This window comes from Pseudochaenichthys georgianus, chromosome 1, assembly GCF_902827115.2.
Source record: "Pseudochaenichthys georgianus chromosome 1, fPseGeo1.2, whole genome shotgun sequence".
Lineage (NCBI taxonomy): Eukaryota > Metazoa > Chordata > Actinopteri > Perciformes > Channichthyidae > Pseudochaenichthys > Pseudochaenichthys georgianus.
Genome location: NC_047503.1, coordinates 37,808,296 through 37,827,414, shown reverse-complemented (window position 1 = coordinate 37,827,414; position 19,119 = coordinate 37,808,296). Strand labels below are relative to the sequence as shown.

Sequence of the window (19,119 nt, the reverse complement as noted above, 5' to 3'; positions counted from 1 at the left end):
ACGTCTTGCATTTTTTCAGTCACACCATAACCAAACGCTGACAGGAAATGTCAGATGCCAAAAAACCAAGGCAACGGATTATGTTATAATATTGGCCTTAGGGCTCTCCAGCCTTTCTATGAACCCATGTCTAATAGACTTCACCTACACAAACAACGCAAGATGTAAGAGGCTGATGAGCATAGATGCATGACCCTTCGCATTTCTCATTACCGTTTGAAAGGCGAATGAAAGCATCTTAATGTGCCAATTGTGAGCCCAATTTTCCAATGCTCCTCGAAGCCATTTTTCCACCTGAGTCGGGTTAACAGGAATAAAAGAGCGGAGGAAAGAGCCTGTGAGTCATGCAGGGCAGGGCTTGACCTATTTCCATGTGACATGCGAAAAGCAGCAAGAGTCACTAATGGCTGTAATGTGGTTAGAGGGAAATCACTAGATTGCTGACCTAAGGTCCCAGCTTTGTGGCTGAACTCTCTTGCTTCCTAGGTTCACTCTTAAACCTCCGGGTTAGGTGCAGCTGAACGCAACACCACACCACTCGGCTTCTGTCAGAGTGCTACAGTGCACTAATGCACTCCACTACCATGGCTTTGTGTGTCACAGACGAGCCACCCCGCGTGGGCGGAATGACATTTCCCAAGGTCACGGTCTCCGGCCTAATCTCTAAGGGGGGTTCGCCTGAGCTCTGTTCTCACAACTGCCGCTGTATACCCACCACAGGCACGGGGGCAAACAAATGGACGTGCATACATACATTTAGACCGCAAACCCACAGCAGAGAATGTATTTAATGCCGAAGTCTTCCCCCCCACTGCATTTCTGAAACACATTCAACTGCTTTGCCTCCAATACAGCGGCAGGCTCTGCGACAGTGACTGCAAACACCCAAAGTGATGGCGGCGAGCGTCTGCCACTGAAAGGGGACCATTTAGTGGTGTAATGGCGGGGATGACTTGCATGTTGAGACAAACAGCTGCGGGGTGCTCAGCAGTCTGGATCTGTTATCACTCACACACACGGGTGATTCAGTGGTGCAGCGGCGGGGGGTTTTCTCTCTGGTCCACTGAGATGTATAGCACCACCACATTATAGACAAAGAGAGCCATAACAAGTCAAAGTGCAAGCTGAGGCCACATAAAGAAAAGGCTGTGAGGCCGGCTAGAACAAACTGCTTGAGCTTGAACAGAGTTGTACATTGAGCAGCTTAAATATGTTGATGTCGCACCTCTGTGACTTATAGTGGAAAACCTGAGTGTTGTGTTAACGGGTTACACAAAAAAGGGATAGCCTGTAACTACAGTAACTACAGATTATAAAACAGTTGGAGTACATGTTCATGTTTCAACACGCGGTGCTGTAAACAATCTCCATTTGTGAACTTGGCAGGATTATTTTGGCCATTGTTTTTCTAGGTCAGAGAAGGGTGCATGTATGTGTGTGTGTGTGTGTGTGTGTGTGTGTGTGTGTGTGTGTGTGTGTGTGTGTGTGTGTGTGTGTGTGTGTGTGTGTGTGTGTGTGTGTGTGTGTGGTACGGGAGTCAGACAGATTTTCCTTGTCAAACAGAACGATGGCTGGTGAAGTTAAGAGTCCGAGAGAAGAAAGAGAGAAGAGCAAGGGGACTGGAGTAAAGGTAGGTCAGGAGGTCACCCAGCACATGACTTGTGTGATGCTGCTGACTAACATAGTCCCTCTCTCTCTCTTTCCCAGACACACACATATACACACATATACACACACACACACACACACACACACACACAGCTATTCTGTGACTTAGCCAGGCATGAAAATTGGCCTCACTGACCCCAGGCTTAAACAGGGTAGAGGGAGAGGAGACGGGAAGGCGGAGGAAGGAAGGGACAGATAAAGGGATGGTTAGGGGAGGGGTTGATTTGGCAGGGCAGGATAGAAGAGGAGGCCATTAGCCGATTCAGGCTGGACAGGGGTGCATCAATACTGTGCCGATGTCAAAATGAGAGTCATGCCCACGAGCAATACAGCAATGAGTAGGAGAAGCAAAGGGAGAGGGAGCACGAGCTCGAGAGAAGCAGTGCAGGTCAGGGAATCACACAGATTGCTGAGCACAAAGCCATAAAAAAAGAAATAACATTAAAGACTGCCACAACATACCAAGACTAAAGCCATCACATCTACGCTGGCAACATGATGATTCTTACATCTTTTGTGCTATGACTGGGAGGGGGAGATGGTGGTGGGTGTGTGTCTTTGGGGGTGGGTTAAGGAGGTAGAGCAGGGGGTGAGGACATAGGAAGGGGTATGGATGCAGTGAGGACGGAGCCACGGCGGTAATTAAGTGTCCGGCTGGGCCCTGGCGGGGGTTGCCACGGCCGCGGGCTATGCTAATGAGCACGCCCGGCGGTCAGGACTGCCTTATTAGCGGCTGCTGGACAGTATGGTGGGAGCGACGCTCTACTGGCAGGCTCACGTCTCTGCAAATGACTAACAGTCCTCCCGAGGAAGGAGGTAATTCCATTAATTGGGACACACTGGATCAGGATCGCTTCCCTTTTCCATAATCTCTCACTAGCTTGATCCCTTTCACACCAACATCTTTTTTTCCCTGTATATCCCTCCCTTCATCTCTTACAGTCTTTTTCCTGTCTCCTAAACTGGGAATAATATAATGTTAAAAATAAATAAAGCGCAGATGCTCGAAATAAATCCAGCTGGTTGTGTGGGAGCTAGCAGACATATAGCCCCCCTTCCTATTACATTATACACCATCAATCTGTTAAATACTTTTTTTTGCAGTAGCGACATGATAATTGCTCCGAAGTTTATCCATGATGGAATTTCCATTAGGAAGTTGATGAAACATGACAACCAACAAGTGCATGAAAATGTCATACAATGAAGCAGGTAACTTGTTTACTTTTCATTAACTTGGAGATGGGGTGACTTGACTTATGGATATAAACCACGCTTTGACATTAACGTCTTTAAATTAAAACTCTAAAAATCAACACTTCCTGTATACAACTGTATGTGTAGTCAATTATATAGGAGTTGTCAAAGCCATTACTTTAAGTGACTTCAAAAACTGACACCAATTTATCTTCCATGCAAGAATAAACTAAACCATTAAATATTACTTTTAGTCATTAATTATTTGGACGCAAAGGATTGATCCAGGGAAAGAAATGCTCCTGTGTTTCATGTTAGACTTTTAAAACATTATGAAAACTCTATATCAACTCCTTCAGTTGAATAACTCCTTCAACAAATAACTATCTCTGTCATGGTGTACGAATAGTAATCATCTTTTATTTGGAATCTGATGTGAGACGATACACTCGGTGAGGATCAGGGATCAGGCATCATGGCTATATATAATGGCGGTTGAGTCGTATTGAAATGTAGTGCAAATTACCATCTGTGTATTTTCAGCCTTGGCCTCCGTGGTTTGTGGGCACTTTGGGCAGCGTGCCAGAGGTGAAACAGGAAGGAGAAGTGTTCTTGGAAGAGAATGAGACGAGAGAGACCCAGACCTCTGAAATTCCTCAATGCAGATGAAGTGTACTTTACTCCCTGGTTTATTTTTCCCTTCCAGTTTTAGCATCGCATGTAAAAAAGATTTGCTCATAACCTCAGATGTCTCATCAAAGATATGGACCTAAACTGCTGGTAGGAGGGAAGTGTATGTTTGTTGCATCTTTGCAGCATAAACCAACATATTACAAAGATCAGGAGACAACAACTACAGGCCTTTTTCCTGCCTTCAAAGATTCAGGCTGGACTGGAAAGTAGAGTACAACCTAGATACAAATGTTTTGGAGCGATCGTATTATGTTGTACATGTGTTTCTCTTACTGAATCATCAAAATATTATTTACCGTCTCTAATGTTGTGAACATTTAATATAAGTGTTATATAAAAGTTGGGATTTACAAACCTGTTTTTCAAATTGCAGATTTGCTACCAACCATCATTGTAAATTAATTTGGTTCAATAGCAGTGTGCTGTGTAGTTATTCTGGCTCCTGCCATTATGCTTATATACATTATTTCTGTACACATTCCTCAGTTGAGAGTAGGGCTGCTCAATTAATCGTATTTTAAATCGCGATTACGATTATGGCGTGAAACGATTACGAAAACAACGTACCGTACTTTTCGGACTATAAGCCGCGACTTTTCCCCCCCATTTTTCTTGTACAGCTAACGGCCACTAGGGAACCTCTTAAATCTATGGATTTTACAGGTACAATTAACCACCTTCAACTCTATGGGCTCTATGACCGGTCCGCGCCCGCCACCTTTAAGCGGCGGGCTCCAGCAGGAAAAGCTGGAGGCCGGAAAAGAGTGAGACAGGTAGCGCGCCAAAGTAAAAGTGGAACCGAGAGACAGAACGAGAGCAAGACAGACGGACCATTTAGCTGCTGCGGCTTATATGCAGGTGCGCTTTATAGTCCGAAAAGTACGGTAATCGAAATAAAAACGATTATTTTTTTATTATTCAGTTGAATTATACTTAAAGTTCAGGGTAATCAACTGTTAAAAACATATGGTTCACATTTTTTTATTCTCCAATAAATGGATGTTTTCAAAGTCAATGAATAATCGCAATTACAATTATTGACCCAAATAATCGAGATTAGGATTTTTGCCATAATCAAGCAGCCCTAGTTGAGTGAATTTCCATCCATCCATCTTCTCCCGCTTATCCGTGGTCGGGTCACGGGGGTAGCAGTTCCAATAATGTTACATATATCCAAATCCTGATCCAAATGTGTGAATGTGTTGCGAGTCATGTCATTGTCATCACATCAATGCCTGGATGAGAAATCAATCGACCAGGAATAGATATATACAGAAAATGTGCATTTTTTTTTTACTTTTTCATCTAATTTAAACACCCTGCAGTTGAACACAGAGTTTCTCACTACATGATTAGGATTCTCATTCTTGGATTAATCCACAGCCCAGGCTCGAGGCAAACTGCAGCATCGGGCTAATGACCCTAATTGGCGAGTGAAAATGGGCCAATGTTCGCTGTCACAGTCCCAAAAACAGCATCAAAATGTTTGAAACATCTATACACACGAGACTGTCAAATCCCTTCTCTGTCTACCAATCCCCATTTCAACTGAAGGGACAAAGGGCAGTCACGATGTGATCACTGTGCCATACTATCAGAGACTTTCAAAGTCATGTTTGTGCGTTTAGTATTCGTCTTCGGAAAATGTCTAGAAAGAAATGCAACTGTGAAATCAGAACAAGGGTGAAACTAGTGATGCATTCATGTGCCACTTTACAGATTAATAAAGCTTTCCAAATCTGGAATAAGTCAGTTTCAAAGGCCATTACTGGATATTGGAGATCCACTTAAATCAAATTAATCTATACATGTTGTTAATGTTTTAGCATCTGCTAACCAAGTGGCGAAAGCAAGCAAACACACAGTTGGCTTTATGAACGTGGGGAACTGCAACTCCTAAGGAGAACAGATATATCTTCAAAAGACTAAAGGCCATTAGAATCAATAATGAACTATCCAATGCACTCTTCCAATCAGTCAGTGATGTGTAAATATGAAACATAAAAAGCCTCAAGGCATGGAGACACCTGCCATAATGTCAGGATGGCCAAAACCAAAACTTCAACAGAAAAGTCTCTGGATGTCTGCGGGCAGATTTCGGGTCGTAGTATAGCTCAGTTTGTAGAGCTGGCGGCCCTCGTAATGGGGCATGGTCCCCATGCAGAGGACCCAGGTTTGAATCCGGCCTGAGACCATGATCCGTGTGTCATCCCTTCCGTCTCCCCTTTTCATAGCCATCACTTGATTAAAAAGGCAATGGTTGCCCAAAAACGTATTTTAGAAAAGAAAAAATGGGTTTATTGCATGTTTTATTTAGAAAACACTTCTTAGTAAGTTAATGGTATGCAACCCCTGTAAAGGTATTTTGCCTTGGGCTGTCTGTAAAAATGTGCGTGAATTATTTCTTAATGCAAACCTGCATTTGGTTTCAGATGTGAATGTATAATGCAAGGGGTGACTGTGGTAACTTTCATGATAAAAAGCCATTGGCCTCCGTAATAACCAATTGTTATCAAGCCTTTCAATAGCAGCTATTGGTCAACAACAAATGATCGATTCATAAAATAACCACAAAGGAATGTCGTTATTGGTTAATCATCAAATGGATATACAAATCATATTTAATGTTGCCAAAAATCTAAATTTCTAATCGGTTTACAACAGAGGCCACTTACAGTATTCGTCACATTGTACCCCCCTACATAATGGCAAGGATTTCTGACCAAATGGATGACATTCATAAAATCAAGAGGAAAATGCATTGGCTCACTTTTTGTATTTATAGTAGGAGTTTCAACAAATAGCGGATATCATGTGTTTGTGGTGGGTGAAAGGTATATCAAATCAGCCAGATTTAACCCACTCCTTTTATTGGCAAATGTTAGATCAGCGTGCTATATATTCCAATAACAGCACATTGATGTGTCGATGGCATGAGTCACTCAAAATATTTCTCCAAGCGACTGGGTGCCTGACTAACATTGGCATCGGTTCTGACTGTGTTCATAACAACATAAAGGATAGCTGCACTGGGACAAAGCAGAGTGGCAAGGGCCAACTGGCTGGTTATAAAGGTGAAACATAATAAAGTAAGTATCACTGCCAAGGCACTATCCTATGGTTTGACTGGTTATCATGAGCGACCTATTCACTCTCTTTCGGTAACGCTGAATCGTGCTTTTTCAACCAGCACTACTAAATCATCTTAACATCCATTAGAAAAGAAGATCTTATGGCAGACAAGGTTGTCATCCTCTCTGAATGCAATTCTATGTATTAAACGAATAAGAAAAAGATAATTTCACTGACAGAAAAAGCTACAATTTCTATTTGGATGAGAGTACTCCACGACATAACGCATTGCTGTACCATTTATTAAATCAAAACATTATCCTTTTAAAAGTATTAAATGCAAGCGGTCCATTGTTATACGTAGTGTCACATGGTCTCACTCTAAAGGGACATCATTTCCTGCTTTCATTTGACAAAATAACAAGTGTCTGTGTTTATAAAATGTTTTACAAAAGGTTTCCCTCTAAGGAATTAGATAAAGAAACCCCAAAACAGATGAGTGTGTCAGGGTCTTTAACAGCATGGTGTCGGTGAGGGTTTTACTCAGCCGCATTAATCTAATCCCAGCATTTAAAACTGCTGACAGGACAGGGTGCTCAAAAAAAGTCATTTGATCACATCGGTTTCTTCATGCGTTTATTGCTTGTCACCATTTTGTTTGTACTTGTCTGCACTGATTTATTCTACTTGCGCACTCCTTATTGTTAAGTGGGTTTAGGCCATTGTGTTTTTTAATTACTCTATTGTTCTATTACTCGTAGGCTTAAGACACATTTCAATCGGGCTTTAGTTTGTGAATATAGTACAAATGCATCCAAAATGTGATGTTATGAATCATAATGTTACATTTATTGTGAATATAAGCCAGATGCCTAGTCTGCCTGTAACCAGCCCAAACACAATCCCTTCATTTTTGAAGCGGTAGGCTACTTTGATGGATGATGTGGAGTTGGTTTGTTTTCTCAAAATAAATGATAATAAATTAGCAATCTTTATCATGAAGTAATTACTGAAAATGTAAACTCTCGCTTTCTCGTTTTACCTAAAACCTATACATGCAATTGTTCCCAACAGTTTATTTAAATTAATGAATTCATTGGTTACTTGCATTGCCAGTATAGTGTCTAAACGCACAACACAACAACAAGGACCAATCTCTTGATTCCGAGGAAGAGCTGTTCCTATTCATCAAGACTCAAGCTGTTCCCTCTCATAGTAATAGGCATATGTGGGTGGCATCCTTGTTTGGGAAACTGAACACAGGCAAACACATGCAGCACACTTAAAAACACCACATATTGTATGAAAAGTGTTTTTACATCCATGTGTGAAAAAAGCAAGAATGTATGCCTCAGACACACAATTGGTCACAACAACACAAGTTACTTTTTGCCAACTGCTGGTTTTCTTATCTAAAATGTACTTGGTGGCAATACATTTGGATCGGCATAACCAGATACATTTGCTGCACTGGTGTAGTTGTTTTTGTTATGTATACAATGTTTTCTACAGACTGGCGTAGTAACAAATCCAGAAGATATTACAGCTACTTCAGGGACAAGCCGGTACTAAATACTAAAACAATGAGTAATTAGCTTATTCCCGCAACTATTCAACCCATTTTAATCTCTCGCATATTTTCTTTAACAGTTCATATTAGCACTGCATGTGCTTTTAGAAAACGACTAATTATAAGTCACTTGACATACAAGTCAGATCCCATCCATGTGTCTTCCGGTCAACAAAGTAAGCTCATTCAAGCAAGACGTGGATGTCGCGCTAGCATTCTCAAGTAGACGGGGTACATTCTTTGAAACAAGTGCGAAAAGAAACAGGCCATCACCCTGCTGCGTAGTTCTCTGGCATACTGAAGCTCCTCACTGAGGTGATTGTGTGTCTGTGGAAGAGAAGTGAGAGAGAGAGTGGGAGGGTGGAAGGTGGGAGTGTGTACAGCGTCCATGTATTGTTTGTAAATCACCCTCCTGGCAAAAGGGACACTCGGCTCTATAGCTGCCAGTCCACCAAGGGACACAAAGCCAGGTCCGGTGGGAGTAGAGTGTGGGGTAATTCTATATGTGCATGCATGTATGTAAGTGGACAGTATGTTAGCGCGACAGAGGCGGCGTCTATTAGAAACACTCAGAAGGGACGGCAAGGGAGAGTGAGCAGAGGAGCGAGGAAGACGAACGAACGAGGGATTCTTGAGAAATGAGGGGGAGGGGGTAAAGATGGCTTTTTTTTTTAATGGTGGTATTGCTTTGACGGCTGTTTGGCAGAGGCGCCCAAGGCAGTGCCTGCTTGGATTTCGTCCTGTCACTTAGGACAGGGACACTAATCAGGATTGGTCCTGGTCCCTACCCCAGGAAAGGGGGGAGCACTTTCAGGCCATTATTAAAAGAAAAGGAAAAAGAGGGAGCAGGAGAGTGAGAAGAATTGCCGTGGCACAGCAGGAAAAGCTAACCGCTAACCTCATTTACATGCAGGTCCAGGGAGAATGGGGGGAGAGCTTATTCCGTTTCCAATCTCCATGTTAAATGCCGGCCAGGGCAGCTGATGGGAATGAGAGGCATTGTTCGCCCCATGCATCTCTTCCTCTCTCCCCTACACCAATACCTGCCTTGCTTTCTTCAAGGTATAAAAGACATTGCCTCGGTAATTGTAACCCTCACCTGAGATCCATATGAACTTGACATGCAATGTATGCAGCGGTTTACTGTGTGCAGACTGTATACGGCAACCAATCCTCATAGGTCTATCTGTTCCGTCATAACCAGGTAGTGACCTGAGGCTGCCGCATTCAAAGCCATCCTTCACCCACTGAGTCTGTTCTGAGGCATAATGATTGCTATGACAACCATCACTTAAAGCCATGGGTAGGTGGAGGAGAGATGTCAGCTTCTCGTCTGCTCTTCTGATGATCTCATTTCTGGCTGGCAGGTGCAACAAGGTCAAACCACTGAAACTGGAAAAGTGGCTGCTCGCTACATGCAAATTTAGAACCGAGTTTCTAAACAATTACACTGCGCTGTCTGAATCGACACGGGGCTAAGCTCAGAGAACCACAAGGTAGGGGGGATAAAAAAAAAAAATGAAAAAACGAGGGGATGTCAGACAGAATGGGATGTCGAGGGTGGGATGGCAGTCTTTGGCCAGCGATGAGCACAAAGTCTGGCTGTGCGTGCCAAATGAGGTTTTTAAATGTTTTTTCAGGGAGGATTTGTGCTAATCTAGAAAACCTTCTGGAGGAAGTGCAAATACATCTGCCGCTGACCACTCCCCTGTAGAGTACGAGGGATTAATGACATGGCAATCTGAACCAACATGGCCCCCATTCAAAACACCCGCGGGGAGTGCTGTGAACATACGGGCAATCATGAGCCGAGCTACCTACGACCATTCATTCATTAACCATGTCTGCTAATTCATCCGGCGCCACGCGTTTCTGCGTCTGGTTATGGTTCTTAGAGGAACAATAAACTACAGGGCTCTCAACTCTCAATGAAACATCCAGTGATTAGCTTATCTCATTAGCATCACAAGGACAAACCCAAGTGACCAAATGCCCTTGGTAAACAAGGAGAGGATGAGACCTGAGTCAGGTGAGTCGTTTGTTTAATGCACTGGGTGATGCTATGACCACATTGTGCCAATGAAAACGTCTTCTCCACAACACTGTATTAGTCAAGATGCTCACCTGCATTTTTAGCATCATAAATAACCTCACACGGCACTGACAATGGCTTTCTCCGAGATGACATCACATCAATGATTTTAACTTCTCGGGATTCTTGTCCCGGAGCCAAACACTTCCACTTCCTTTTAGAGGTGATATATGGTTTCCCTAGAGAGCTGTCACTGCCTTATGGTCCTACTATCCCGTGTCTGAAACGCCCCCCCTCCTTCTCTGTACTTTTAATCTCCCTATAAAACTGATGCCGCTTCCCAAAAAGCTGCAGACACACAGCTGTTAGCCCGGCTAGTTAAAGACATTAGCTCGTGCCTTGCTCTTGACTGCCTAAATGTGCAATGTGGAAACACTTCCACTGCAAAAGGAGAGAGGGGTTAGCATTGCTTGTGCACTAAAGGCTAACTAGAGCCTGGCTATGCTTGAGAGAGAGCCTGTGTGCATGTGTGTGTAAGAGGCCTCCTGCCCTGCTCTACCCACACAGGAAGTGAGGTCATCTCATAGCACCGCGCTGTGCAGAGTGCATTCAGCGAGGGCGACAAAGATCAACGTGTTGGCCAAAAGCCATTTTAAGCCCCCTGGCAAAAATATACATACTCCGATGGCCTACACAGGATTAATATGTTTTAAAACGCAGAGTTACGGACAGCTCAAGCAGTATGTTAGTAGAAACGGTGAAAAGGCAGAAACCAAATCCAAAAACACAGAAATTAGATGCGGCGCAGTGCCAAAAACTTCTCAATATCACAAATGCTTCACAGCCCACAGGCAATGGCCTTTCTACGAAGACAATTAGGGAAGTTCTTCATCTTTTTATATTGTAATTTGAGTACTTTCGAGGAGTGAAACGTGAGACAGAGTCCAACAATAAATCACATCCCTGTTTAGAGCGGGCGTCTGGCACGACTGGCCGGCTTCAGCTCCCCAGACCACCACCTCCTCCTCCACTGCCACTGCCGCCGCCGCCGCCGCCTTCTCCTCCTCCTCCTCCTCTCCTCTCATGCTCTCCATCCCTCATGCCTGTTAAAGGCTTGTCCTGCAGGGCCTGGATGCACTTGTGTGGTACAACAACAGAGAAACCGCCCAAAGCTCTTAACAGCTCTTCCTCTCCACCTCCTCCCTCCCTCCATCTCCACTGCTACCACCACCAGCTCTTCTCTCCCTCTCTGCTCTGCTCTGTCTTTCCCAGCTGCACCGGCGAGCTGTTCTGTATGAACTGCTGCCAGCTGAAAGCCTGCTACTCCTGTGAGATTGCTATTACTCAGTGCAAGCAGGGCTCTGTGTAGCCAAAGGGCTGCTCTCCGAGCTGTAGATCTCCATGTTGTGACTTGTCAACACGGGAAAAATCGTTACCAAGGCTGAGGCGATTCCATTCCACACAGAGGGGGCTCTGATTGAGACCAGGTACTGTACTAGAGGGACCAGGGCGAGTACTGATACCTGATTTCGGCTGCAGGAGGGTGGAATGCGTAGAGAAGGCACTTTGAAGTGATGAGATAACAAACATCTTAAGAAACAAAATACAGATGTAACGTGTAATGAGATGCTGATAAAACATAAAGGGTTTGAAAACTTGACCATTTCAGGGTTGTTTTTTTAGCAAATGCAAACAGACAACATCATAAACTAGAAAGAACAAGCACTCGATTTCTTACATCCCTGGTAAATGCAGGACTAAAAACAAGTGTGTGGTACTTGCACTGAGAATACGAGTAAGGTTGACAAAAGAATATAAGAACCGCATTCCGTAGCAACTTCCTTTTTTTACGTGTTTGAAAAACTGTAGCTGTGAAACCATCTCTATAGAGAGGCGAAGTCCCTCCCCTTCCGGTGGGACTCATGGGACGTTATTTCGGAAAAAATATGCATTGAAGTCAATGGAGAGAGAAAGATTATCTTTCGATCCCGTTTGATTTGTGCCACGAATTACACATATGATGTTTGTCAATCTTAAATAATCATTTCAAATTCCATGTCAAAAAAGTCACAGTTTGTCGTAAAACTGTTGAAATATAAGACTAAGAAAAATATGCAACTAGAAAGACTACAAATCCCAGAATCCCGGTCCCGCATGCTGGCTCTTACGGAACCGACTAACTCCCCCTTTGTGTATGTACAGTTCTCAACATGCTCGGAGTGATTTTGACCTCTTTTAATACTTTTCACTTCATTCTGAAAGAAAGAGGTGCAATGTGCCAACGTGACGGCCGTCTGGGTGTGTGGTGCGAGACGGGAGATGTAGTTCATTGAGCGGTTCACACAAAAAAAAGTGTTACTTCACAGTTTTACGACACATTTTAATTTTTTTGACTTGTAAAATTATCTTTTAAATTGACAAACATCATATGTGTAATTCGTGGCACAATTCAAACGGGATCGAAAGATAATCTTTCTCTCTCCATTGACTTCAATGCATAACTTTTCCGAAATAAGGTCCCATGGAGGTCCACCGGAAGGGGAGGGACTTCACCTCTCTATCAGTATCCATCAAACTCCCACGATAAAAATGTTTAAGTTAAGTTAAGTTATTATGTGATAATATTTACCAATCAAATATATTCATAATAAAGTACAAAGCACAATATTTTCAATAAAAGATGCCTTCTAACTTTGTTGCTTTGCCATTTCACATGTGAGCAACTTTAACAGTTGGGGTGAGCTGTAGGGCTCAAAATACACCCCTCATCATTGACATCGCAATGTGAGCATGCACACCAGTCACACTGCATGACGGGCTACGTTAGGTTAGGCAAGTTAACTCAAACTCATTATTCACAACTTTTTTGCTGCTTGATAGAAAAGGGAATTAGTCATGAGAAAAAATGAATGTTTCATGACTCATTTCCAAAATAGATGGTTGCTAGTGAGGCACAGCAAACCAATGGACACAACTTTCTTATGATCAATTGAACCAGTAGGGGCCTCATAAGTCATCGATCGCAACCTTTATTTAGACTTCTGGGACCGATATCTAGACTAATACAAGCAGAGTACACACTTAACCAGCTCTTCTGCCGAAAACACATTTGTGTTGCTAAATTATTAAACACGCATGCCTCCTTCCTTCCAGTGACCTCAAATGTTTTGGAATCAAGAAAATGTGAGAGTTATAAGACGAGATAAGAGCAACAATTTAAAAAAAGGAGCAACTCAAGACGATTTTCTTTTAAAAAGCCATAGATCACAAATAACTTGGGTTTTGATTTATGTCTGATCAACTTCTTGATGCCTGGTCTTTCTGTAATTCACCAGGATTCCACGATGCTCTTAAACGGGAGATCTAAATAATCTTTAGGATATATTAGATGAATGGACTTTGACTAGCATAACTAAGCTAACATTTAAAGCTTTTCTGACAAGACACAGCCTCCAGATATTGAGTTCAAAGGGTGTTCAGAGGGTACGGTTATGTAAGGAAAAACATTTTATATAAATACATACCGGCTTCGACCTTAAAAGACCCACACCCTGAAACAACACAGTTATGAATCTTCAAACTTGTTGCCCTGAATAGCTTTTTACTGAAGATGTGATTAGAAATGATAAGTGAGGTAGATAAAGGTCATCAGAGGCTAGAACATTTTACTGGACAATTACATCTCTTGAGGGATGGAAAATAAAATGTAATAGATTCTTATTATTAATACAATTCTTCATAGATTGCTGAATAAAAAAAGATTATACACAGGCAAGACTTTTTTTATATTATATTCTTCTTTGTTATTGTCATCTATGGTGGTTATTTGTATAAAAATAAACATTTCAATAATATTATGAAACAATGAGGAAGTCATCATTGTATTTCAATTTGCCAATTTGATTAGATTTTAAAAAGATGGGCGTTAGTGGTGTTGTTTATGTATCATAACCTGCTAATAGCTAGGGTTAGGTAGTCATAATTCCCTCTCCAGTATCTATTTGAAATCCTTATCTAAGATAAAAGTAATCTCCCTCAAACAAACGTATTTATTCAAGTTTCTCTCCAAAGATAAATGTTACTAAATCTTCAACTTACTAGCATTTTAACTGAATAGAGCATAAACATTTATTTTTAAGTTGTATTTACCCTGAAACGCATCACTACCGTGCTGCCTATGTACCGTGCCATTTTAAAATAAGCTTAGCGTATGTGTATAAGATTCACACCTAAGATTTAGCCAGGCCCATCAAACGTGACCGGTGTATTTACATCGGTGTTTACATTTACTATCGAGCAAAAGACAGAGTCCAGTTTGGCGGCTGTATGTTCGCTACAAGCCGGTTTCTCACTTCTCTGTGACAGTGTATGGTGAGCGAGGCATCCACCACCTTTCCCCTGCCCTTTAATTCATTTCTAAGTTAAAGTCTGTGTATCATTATTCGCTTGAGCTTCACTCGCCCGACACCGCCAGAGCACCCAAGCCCCATCAACCTGAGGGGGGGGACGTAGCGGTGGTGGTGAGGTACGGGATTCTTGGCAGAAATACCCCACAAATCTTATGCCAAGAGCGAAATGGAAACCTCCTCTAATTTTCCTTTCCCCTTAATCCAATGTTTTTCGGGCCCCAGCCCTACCAAGGTCATTATAATCATAGCAAGTGGAAGGGAGCCAGTGACCCGCCATTACAGTGAGGTAGAGAGCCACCCAGTCAGTCAGCTATTGGCTGACAAAGAAGAGCCGATATCAGTCTGGAAACGATTCAAAAATCTCCCCCATTTGAAATGTAGATTACCATTGGATAAGCAGGCAGGATGCAAATATCTAAATATATAGTTACGGTTGTGCTGTTTATGATATGGACTCTCAGTTCATATTTTTAACATCCACACCCACTTTATTTTGAGGACAAGAATGACTTCTCGTTGAGAAATCTTAATGGTAACGTTTGACCTAATGACAACAGACTATAATATCAACATTTTGAAATGATATATGCCAAACAATAATGGATATAGGCTTATATTGACTTCTTCAATGTCATTTTTGAAACCACAAAGTCACACATACAAAACCCTAAGCGTTTCTACTATCTGCAACTTTAAAGAGAGAATAATAAGGCAGCTAAATTATACCAACAATAACACACTGCAAGGTCATAAAGAATGGCAGTTTTCATTGTGGCACCAAAGGTCATGTTTACTTGTCAGAGTGAAGGCGCCATACTGTACTGTGACCTCCATAGCCGGCTTATGTACCTACAGACAAACACACACACACAAACACACTAGATCACTTTCACATGTGCGTGCCCTGCACACACACACTTCAAGAATAGTCTCCTCTCGCAAGCTGTGCCACACACAAAAGGACAGTGCACACTGGGCTACACAGGCCATATATCTGGGTCTGTGCTAAGATAAAGCACCTCCAGCATTAAAGCCAGTGTATTGGCTTGCCCTTTTTCACCACAGATGAAGAGATTTGAAGCTCGATATTGTGCTTGCTGGCTGGCACACCACCAGGGTGTTGTTGGCTGAATAATGAAAACACACAGACTGACAGAGGGTGACACTTCCTATCCAGAGTGGGAAGATCCAAAACAAAGCGCAGAAAGCTTCTGACAAATTCATACTTTTTGTTGACAGTTTGTTGACTGAGGAGGGGAAAAAACAAAGAAATCAGAAAAGGCTTTCATTTAAAGCCGGGAACACAGGCACAGTCGTGCTCCAGTACAGCGCCTACACAGGAGTACATCATTTCAGATACGTGGGTGAGGGGTATTTCTGTTACAGACCAATTACAAAGCTGCTTAATTGAAAGGTTGACATGGACTAACTTTCTCCTCTTGTCCAAAAGATGGGAAATATTGGACTTCATGTTTGACGGATCCAGACAATATAATGAGGCCACTGTGTGAAACAGAGCTTCAGTACACAACCTCATGCATTTTAATCGTTGGATAACACAATTTTTCTGATGGGACATTGATTTATTATTTCCCTCTTGTTTTTTATAAATCAGAAGTGATTAAGCTTATGTATTTTTGTTATATTTGAAACAAAGAAAACCTAAATATTCTATTTTTTATTTTAACATTATCTGAGTAGTCAAAATTAAACTCCAGGGTGCATTAAGGTTTTTAAATAGACAATCAATTGAGATACCTAACCTAGGTGGGCATCATATTAAGAGCTTCAAAACAATTATGTCAACAAGTTATATATTTAAATGTAGCTACTAAATTATATCACAAAAAATCTAAAGACTAGAGTTTTGTTTTGACTTTTGATTTGACCAGGAAGTCACACTTTACTCCAATTATGAAAGCCACCATTCTTTCTTAATCCACCATCACTGGATGTACCCCATACTGTACTATGCACCTACTTATTTATGAATGCCACTAACAAATGGACATTTAGCAGAATGCACCCTGCTTTAGGTATGAAGATAACTGCATGTATTTCACGTGTACACAGAACACTAAATTCGCTTCATAAAACACAGATGTTGGTAACAGATAAGGAAGATATTCAGTGAACAAGCTCCCTAAATAAGCCTCGGTATGCAGAGTGGTAGTAAAGAGGCTGCAATGGGTTATATATATATATACATTAATATGTGATACATAAATATCATGACCCTGTTCTGTGCAGTTCAACCATATGGCTTACATACTCCTTATGAAGCATTTCACTGTACAAATATCTCCCTGCCACTCAGTAACACCCTCACTACTGTCACCAACTCTCCACCTTTACCTCTGAACCAACCGCTGCCATTTCCCAAGTTCAACCCTAGGTAAATCCTCTGAGCTGTTTATCAGTAAATATTACCAAAATAATATTAAAAAACTGCATGTTTGTCTTCTTTGTGAAGCTACAGGAATAACTGTATGTGTACATGTTTTAATATGTCAATATTAAAGTATGACATGAGCTCATTCATTCCTCAGTTCCTGTAAATGTAAGTAAACTGAGGAAAAGTCACAACTTAAAGTGCTTTTATTTATGGTGACAGGCTTTGATGAACAGCTGGCATGGTCTGACATTTAAGAAATGAAGAAAATAGTGTGTCATAAGATAAATGTATTGGGACGTCGTTGATCTAAAGATGAATCACTTAATTATTCATTACATTTTGCACACCAATGTGACTAATTGAGCTGGATTACTCATGTATTGAGCAGAAAATGTCATGGTGGATGATTTCTTAAATAGTCGTTGTCACTGCCCACTACCTTCTAAGCAATCCTCTAGTGGCCGGAGTATGTTATCGCAGCTTTTTCATTATCTGGACTGATAAAAGGCACAATACGAACATCCAAGATACGGAGGGTCAAATGTACAAAAGTAGACCAACCTCCCATCAAAATCAACAACACGGAAACTACAATAGGTTTCGGCTGCGGTTAATTGTTTGTTAAAGCAACGTAGGAGAGCAAAACTGTCGCTTCCCTTTTCTAACCGCGTTATTGATCGTAGTCTGTCTGCAATGAATGGCTGCAAAGGGAATGGGGGAAAAACCCTGAACTTCAGGTGACCGACCATGGCTCTGACATAGCCTGCATGCAGACTGGGAGGGGTAGAAAAAAAACACACACATTGCCCTGGGGTAAAAAAGAAAGACATTCTCTCCACACTTTTTAAAGTCGACGACAAACAAGCGCGAACAAATTCGGTTCCGCGATTTGGAGCAGCAAAAACTACGGGGTGAAAGTTACACGTTTATCAGAGGAAATTAAGTTTACCGAGGTTGCTAGATAGCGCTATTGCTAACTAGGAACACGGGGGTATGGGGGAGCCAGACTCTGGATGTCTGATCCGACTGACCCTTCATTTTATTGCGGCCAGACTCCCAGATCCTCCCCTTTCTACCCGAAAAAGCGAGCAAGCAGAGGCGAGCACATTACCGAAAACGCTCGGCCGTTATTCCGTCACACACACATTACCGACATGCCAACTGACCGCAACCTTTAGCGGAACCGGACCTCCAATCGATTATACTCTTTAATAAAGCCACGTATCATTTATCCACTCACTGCCTCAGCTAACGTTACCCATCGCCAACAACATGGCTGCCTCGCTCGGACCTAAAAAGGGAGAAATAACCTACGCCGAGTCTTTTGTCTGTTTCACCTCTTTAACCCTAAACTACTGCGCAAAACACACGGAGAGACATTAAAATGGTACAAATCCGACTTACGTGAAGGCAGGCGCTTGGGTTGCTCCTGCTTCCTCCTTGGCATTTTCCCCCGTTTTTAATCACATTCTCGTCCTTGTTTAGGGATAAGAAGAAAAAAGGTTTTTCCCATTGAGACTGGAGGCGCCAGTGATGGCAGGGACTCGGTCGTGCACCTGGCTTTGCTCGGTTTAAAGTGTATTGTTGGGGAATGGGAACACAGGCGGAGGAGGTGCCGCTGTTGTTGTTGCCGTGTCTTGACTATGGCTGCTCTCGGTGCAAGTGTGTCTCCGAGCCCCTAACTAACACTAATGCAGGGATCAAAGGGCAGCAACAGCAGAGCAGACACACACACGCGCGCAGGCACACACACACACACGCTCACTCACACACATTCACACGCTCTCTCACACACACTCACGCACACACTCAAACACGCTCTTGCGCGCCCCCGAGAGCAGCGTACGGACAAGGTGCCCCCAAGCTTTCAGGGTGTATTACTGAAAAGAAAATGTATTTGAAAAAAAATAAGCAAAGATGGTATAAATCAGCAGAGAGAGCATATTGATCGAATTGAATACATTAACGGTGTCCATTTAATTTCCTGCAAAAATATTACGAGGAGTGACGATAATAATTTATGCGAATGATGCAAACATGAATGTCAATTTAGACTGAGAAATAGCCTACATAAAGCAGAGGC

General features: G+C 42.3%; 1 protein-coding gene across 4 annotated transcripts in view; it reads right to left on the bottom strand.

The window, feature by feature from the left end:
• znf827 (zinc finger protein 827) overlaps positions 1–18,814 on the bottom strand; it is a 67,341-nt gene extending 48,527 nt beyond the window's left edge. For all 4 annotated transcript variants that reach the window (XM_034086130.1, XM_071203479.1, XM_034086137.1 and 1 more), the window contains exon 1: positions 18,441–18,814. In XM_034086130.1, the coding sequence (XP_033942021.1) occupies positions 18,441–18,483 (43 nt within the window). In that variant the 5' untranslated portion in view covers positions 18,484–18,814. The remainder of the gene's footprint in view (positions 1–18,440) is intronic.
• Between the last annotated feature and the right edge of the window lie 305 nt (positions 18,815–19,119).